Source organism: Gastrolobium bilobum, unplaced genomic scaffold (assembly GCF_033153095.1).
Source record: "Gastrolobium bilobum isolate Gb01-03AN ecotype WA unplaced genomic scaffold, APGP_CSIRO_Gbil_v1 utg3108, whole genome shotgun sequence".
Taxonomy (NCBI): Eukaryota; Viridiplantae; Streptophyta; class Magnoliopsida; order Fabales; family Fabaceae; genus Gastrolobium; species Gastrolobium bilobum.
In genome coordinates, this window is record NW_026897377.1 from 41,348 (window position 1) to 48,146 (window position 6,799).

The window sequence follows — 6,799 nt, forward strand, 5'->3', positions numbered from 1 at the left end:
CAAATTAACTGGAATTGGCAGTTGATAAACTTTTAAAAAAAAAATAGCAAGAGCGTATTAAAGAAATAAATAAATAGAAAATAAAAATGAAGGAAAAGAAAAAATTGAAAAAAAATCATATTCAGCAGTGTGGAAAAATCTCTTCTAATCAAAGATCGATGCTAAAGCTAGAATGCATAAAAATAAATAAATAAAAAATTCAATTTTGAAGGTTCATAAGTCACAGTTGATTTTGTATAGTTCACAAGACAATATCATTTCCTATAGGAGTCCATTCAGCACTAAGGATTTATTTTGAATTGACTAAAATCTAAACCAGATATACTATTAATATTATGAAATCAAATTACTTGATCACAAAGAATTAATGTTAACAATAACACTGTTGATCCCATACATTACCTACCTTGGATTTCACTAAGAGTTACATTGTTGTTCGAGTTACATTGACTTTTTTGATTGGAATTTATACTTGGAAAATTTTGCTTTTGGACAAATGCAACTAACCCTGGTGGAGGAAGATGTGTAATCTCGCTAATGAGCATCAAAACTACAGTGGATATAGTTGGTCTTTCTCTTGTAAGTTCTTGCACACAAAGAAGTCCTATGTGTATGCACCTCAACATACTACTTTCGAGTAATGGATCCCATATCTCTGTATCTATTAAAGATACTGTATTGTCTTCGTTCCATAGTTTCCATGCCTAGAAAAAACAACAAAACTTTATTATTAAGAATAATAATGAGACCCCTTGTAATTAAGAGGGACATGAGACATGTAGACTTACAAATCCTACAAGGCTAAGCGATTGCTCATTGTTATAGAAGCTAGTGTTTCTTCGTCCACTAACAATCTCTAGCAATAAAACCCCAAAGCTATAGACATCTGATTTCTCTGAGAAGAGACCCTCCATTGCATATTCAGGGGGCATATAACCACTGCAATTATAGCACATAATACAAGTAACTATTAAACCACTCAATATTCTAAGATAATCATGTACAATAGGAAATGAGTACTTACTAAGTTCCAACAACTCTTTTTGTGTTTTCTGCATCATCTTCACCACCCTTAAAAATTCTTGCTAAACCAAAATCTGATATCTTTGGATTCATCTCAGCATCTAATAAGATGTTGCTTGCCTTAAGATCTCTATGAATAATTCTTAGTCTTGAGTCTCTATGAAGATAAAGTATACCTCGAGCTATTCCTTCAATTATATTGAAGCGCTTTCTCCAATTTAGAACTTTCCTTTGGAGTGGATCTAAAAAATAAATCAATACATGAAAGCTATGACAAAATTGAATGCTTTTAGAACGTTGAATAGAAAATAATCATACTTTTTTCAACAACGAAAGTAGCATGTCTCAAAAAGCTTCATTGGCAAAAAAATAAATAAAAAAGTTATACTTAAAACTTCATTCGATTAAAATAAAATCAACGGTTATTAAATGACATACTTTGATTTTGATCTAACAATAAAAGTGATGGTGAGAAAAAAAAAAAGCTTGTAAATATAATTTGTCTTTTATTTATAAACATATATAAAAGTGTGTGAAGTTCATATTTTCTCTCTTCTTCCTCTTTTCTTCACATGATCTCACTTGGGTTATATGTGTATGAGAGATAAAATTATCTCCCACATGAGAAATATATATATATATGGGAAAAATATTTGTCCTTTTATATGACACAACTTATAACATTTCACTCTCACAAAGAAACGAGACCCACACTTTTATTTTATTTTTTTGTCCACTCTCTCTCCCTTTTATCTATCTCTTTATCTCACTTAAAATAACGCAACTTTAAACCCTTTAAAATGATAGACATTTTTTCATAGATAGAAAGCTAAAAGTTTTGAATTTAGAATATGGAGAGGCAAGAACTAACCAAAGATAAATGCATCCAAACTTTTATTTGGCATGAACTCATAAACCAGCATTTGTTCGTCTCGTTCAACACAACAACCAAGAATTCTTACAAGATTGCGATGTTGAAGTTTAGAAATCACCAAAACTTCATTCATGAATTCTTCTAATCCTTGTCCAGAAGCTTTCGAGAGTCTTTTCACTGCAATTTCTTGGCCATCTTCCAATTGTCCCTAAGATAGTGAAAATATTTAATACTGATTTGTACTATAATTAAAAAATATAAAATTGAAGGCATTCCTAAGATAAAGTTACCTTGTATACTGGTCCAAAACCTCCCTTTCCAAGCATATTAGCTAAGTGAAAATTGTTTGTAGCAGTTGCAAGCTTTTCAAAATCAAATAGTGGCAGCTCTTCCAGTTTCATTTGTTTTTTATCACCGATATTCAAGTTTTGAGGCTGACTTCCTGAATGTATTATTGGTCATTGGTTAGCAAACATACATTGTTTGGTCCATTTTTAAATAAATCCAGAATTTTTTTTAAAAAAAAAAGCTTAAAACAACAATAAGTCTATGTTTTCCAACAATGTTTTTTTGGCTCTCTTAAGAATGGTCCTAAATAAGTCTGAACTTAGACTACTATTAAAATAACGAAACCTCCTACAGTTATCATCCCCTGAATTCTGTGTAAAAATATCAAATAATTCATAATATATTGATGTTTGAATATTATAAAATTTGTCATAATGAAATTTATAATATGACAGTTGCTTATATTTAAACATAAGAGATTAATATGCATCAGTTACAGTTGCTTACCCATATTATATTTTACAGATGTTACCAAATTAATTATCCCCTTCACTATTATCAGAACGGACTTGATCGGCTGACCGGGGACCATGGATTGATCATACATTTATGTTATGATAATTTTTTATATATAATTTGTATTAAATTAAAAATTTACATTAAATTAATTTAAATAAATAATAATTAATAACATAAATAATTCTCATCTTAAATTCATGTAAATTAAAAGAATACTAAAATTACTGTGATGATAATTTAATGATTGATTTTTTTCTTTATTTATTTGTTTTCAAAACAAAACAAAAATATTGGAGACTTTTTTTAAATAACATCTCTTCAGAAGTATGTTATGTTATTTATTGTTAAAAAGAAGTATTTGCAAAATATATATTTTTTTAACCATTAATAAAAATATTTTATAATCAATATTATAATATATATTGAAATTAAAGTGAAAAATAGCATGAATATATTTATTATTAATGCGATATCCGTTGTGCACTCAACCAGTATTAAACACTATTGATGGTAGGCAACAACATTTACCATTAGATTACAAGGACTTTATTACTAAAAATATTTATTATTATATTTATTACATAGTTATATATAAATCCGGTTTAACTATTGCACTGATGACTCGTTAATTGATTCAATCAAATCACCTATTCAAACTTAATTACACTGGTCCCCGTTATCTTTATCTTCACCTTCCCCCCACTTTGCCTTTAATATTTTTTTTTTTTATTTCATTTTAATCCAACAATAGCCGTCCATTTGTGAGGTTTATGCACATTTATCATTTTCATGGAAAAAATTACACCGAACATGATGACGACTAGTCAACGACTGAGTTTCCAAAGCACATGCAATAATTCAATATTCACGGCGCAAACAGTAAACCATTTCTTGTGGCTACACCTATTCATAGTCCATCTTTGTCGCATTATATTGGAAGATTAGTGGCTATACATATTCGTTTCAAAATGTCAAGCAATTAATTATTTTCGTTGTCCCCTCTTGGCATAGTGCTTAACCATTAAGTTCAAAGAATTTCTTCCTCTACTTTAAGAACGTTGATTTTTGTTTATCCCTTTTTTTCTCTACATGAATCGAGTACATCATATCTACGGTTAGCAACTAAAAAAACTGTTGGTTTGATTGAAACTCTAAGATGCAATCCTAATAGAAGAGATCAAATCAATTATATTCTATTTGCATGATGCACATCCAAAATGTTGAATTTAGTTTAAGCATGAATTTTCTTTTTCTCCTCCTACGGCCTAAGAGAATGAAATCAATGATCCAGTAACACATTACAATACCCTCCCTACCTATTTATTTTGTTCGACTACCCTATTGAATTTGCACAAGAAAAATGTGTGGAGGAGGGATCAACTTACAATTCACACTTATTATTAACTATAGGTTTTACTTGAATGAAATATTTTTAATTTTTTTTGCAAATGAGAATTCACTTGAACATTTAGATGCAAGTAGCTAGAGTAATGGGTGCAAAAATTGTTATTGTTACTAGTGTGTGTTTTCCCTCCTCAAATGTGAATGTCCTTGAATTTACGTGTGAAATGGTAATAAAGCAATTTTAATTACCTGTATGCTTAGGAGTCCATTTCCGCCACAAAAGATATGCACACACTGCTAAAGCAAAAGTTCCAACTGACCCTGTAATGGCCATGATTAGTGTCTTGTGTCCTCTTCCCTTTTTCCCTCCTGTAACTGTTTGTTATTCAGCACATTAGAATAGAAGCAAAAACAAGTTAAACAACTTTGGTCCCTGCCTTGTTGGATAACATGTCAAAATAAAGATTCATAAAAGGAAAAGTAAGAAAAACATACCAAGTTCAGATTGGGGCACACGAATGAAGAGATCAACTCCTCCATATGGAAATTTCTGCAAGTCAATTAAGTCTCTACTCCAATACATGCAGCCTATATAAGAATCATATGCATAAGCCAAGCAAGAGCAATTTGCTAAGCAATCTGTTCCACATTTTTCTTGGTTACCATCTGATCTCTCTGCAAAGTCAGGAACTTTCATATTATGAAACACCAAAAACCCATCTTTTTGTATTGCACTTCCATTGTTCAACTTGGAACACTCAAGTGGTGCAGTTCTCTCACATCCACTAGTCCAATTTTTCCTATTCCATTCCTCTGAATTCCGAGGCTCAAACCCTTGAAAACAGCTGCAAATTGGAGAGTTTAAAGGATCACAATTTCCAAATGGCCCGCAAGTGCCATAAAAATCACACTTATTCTGATCTACCTCAAGAGTCAGAATTTCCTTCTTGTTCAAAAACCTTACATATTTCAGTGTGCCATGTGGAGTCAAGGAAAGGATTCCAAAGGTAGAAGGGTCTCCATAAATGTAAGTTAGATAAACAGTTCCATCATCATCATGATCTAAACGCCACCCATTTAGATACTCAGTTAACATCCTTGGTGACCCAATGAAGACCCTTCCATTCCATGGACCAGTTCTCCAATATGGGCGAGTTTTATTGAACCAAAAAAACACTTCTGGAGCATCCAAGCGTTCAAGGCTACCAGTGAAGTACCCAGTAGAAGGATCAGAATTGCTTTTCCATGATATATACTCTATTTTCTTACCTGTAACTCTGTTTGTAGCAATTTTCATCTGTGGCACGGCCTCACCTGCTGGATGTGTGAAACTGTCCCATATTGTTACTCCACTTGTATCATCTCGAAGGACCAGATTTCCAGAATCTTCAAGTTGAGCACTTGAATTGGTAACATTACTTGTCAAATTTGTTGACCATATGACAAGATTTTTCCCATTCAATACTACAAGATTGCCACCCTTAAGAATTTTGACAACACCAGAAGAATCTTTAAGGGGTTGATCTCTATTAGCTATCCATATAATGTAGGATTCAGAGAGATACCAGATTGCTACATAGCGATTTGTTGAATTTTCAGGGCTGAAGAATCCTAGCTTGAAGTCACTGTTGTTTGAGCTTATTGTCTCATGGTCTCTGATGGATCTGGTTGATGTAATAGTATCATTCATCAAGCTCAAGCCCAAGCCCAAACAAAAGCTGGAAAATATGAGCAAAGTAATCAGTAAGTAATTAGTATGAATTAGAAAACCCATAAATCTAATGAATTGATTGTAGCAGAAATGTGGATATCTTAGTGTGGTTTTGATGATATTCTCTCTGTCTTCTTGAGGAATACTAGTATTACTTTGGGTTTGATGGGGTGCATCCCATGTTCCCAACAAAATTAATGTTGAAGTTGGTGTTGAATTTTAGAGCTATGCACTAAGACACCCTCTTGAGCTTAGTTGACTTTAGTTTTGCCTAAACAATGCTAATCACAAAGGAAGAAATTTTCTTTTTCATTATTGGCATTATTTTATTCAAAAGCCAAAACAAAAATAAATAAATAAATAAATAAATAAATAAAGGAACTAAGACGTTCATAAATCAAGACTTGTTAGAAGTACCATCCGTAGTACAATGAATAATTATAATTTAATGGAACTTTTTCTTTTAAGCAATTCCTAGAAGTGCATTTCTAAATTTAATCCTACAAGTGAAATTGAAAATGGCTACCCTGCATTTGTAAAAGGGGTCAATTTTAGTGATCACAACATTTGGAAGCCAAGAGACACATGCCCTGTTATTTGAGGTTACTTTTTCATGGTATTGGTCTGATTTAACTATATTGATTGATATGAAAGCTGGGAGTTGGAAAGTCTGAATCTATTGGGTTAGTTTCGATTTTATATTGTAACTAGAAATGATCTTAAAAAATCTAAAATTACTTTTACAGACCATGATTAATAAAATAGCCAAATTATTTGTGACTTGGTAGTTGGTGATACAACTATACATGAAGGGGCCAGTTTCAATATGGATCGGAACGAGCAGTGATCCGGTTTCCAATTCAAGTAGTTGCACCTAGGGGTGTAAATGGGCTGAGCTTTAGCCATTCTGCCTCAAGCCTACGTTAAAAAAAAATTCAGCTTATTAAAGGCTTTATTTGTAGGCCAAGTCCGGTCCATTTTCAAAAATAAGAAAGCCTGACATGGCCTACAGGCCTTGTAGGCCTCCCACTAAATATACT

The 6,799-nt window shown here is 32.0% G+C and overlaps 1 protein-coding gene across 3 annotated transcripts; it reads right to left on the minus strand.

Moving 5' to 3' along the window:
- Positions 1-364: 364 nt before the first annotated feature.
- On the minus strand, positions 365-6,190 carry LOC133306425 (G-type lectin S-receptor-like serine/threonine-protein kinase At1g11330). 3 transcript variants are annotated; one of them, XM_061506745.1, is made up of 8 exons: positions 6,177-6,190; positions 4,544-5,766; positions 4,298-4,423; positions 2,188-2,339; positions 1,895-2,105; positions 1,025-1,265; positions 789-939; positions 365-704 (listed from the first exon to the last, which is right to left on the minus strand). In XM_061506745.1, the coding sequence occupies exons 2-8, from the start codon at positions 5,736-5,738 to the stop codon at positions 399-401; spliced, it is 2,382 nt and encodes a 793-aa protein (XP_061362729.1). In that variant the 5' UTR covers positions 5,739-5,766; positions 6,177-6,190; the 3' UTR covers positions 365-398. The 3 variants fall into 3 exon arrangements, with proteins under 3 accessions (XP_061362729.1, XP_061362728.1, XP_061362727.1); XM_061506744.1 differs by lacking the exon at positions 6,177-6,190 and having other exon boundaries at positions 1,025-1,124; positions 1,200-1,265; positions 4,544-5,960; XM_061506743.1 differs by lacking the exon at positions 6,177-6,190 and having other exon boundaries at positions 4,544-5,960.
- Positions 6,191-6,799: the final 609 nt, after the last annotated feature.

Coding starts and splice junctions, on each gene's coding strand:
- LOC133306425 (XM_061506743.1), bottom strand. CDS start 5,822: ATGGGTTTTCTAATTCATACTAATTACTTACTGATTACTTTGCTCATA. Junction 940..1,024: donor AAAAGAGTTGTTGGAACTTA/GTAAGTACTCAT, acceptor CTATAATTGCAG/TGGTTATATGCCCCCTGAAT. Junction 705..788: donor CGCTTAGCCTTGTAGGATTT/GTAAGTCTACAT, acceptor TGTTTTTTCTAG/GCATGGAAACTATGGAACGA.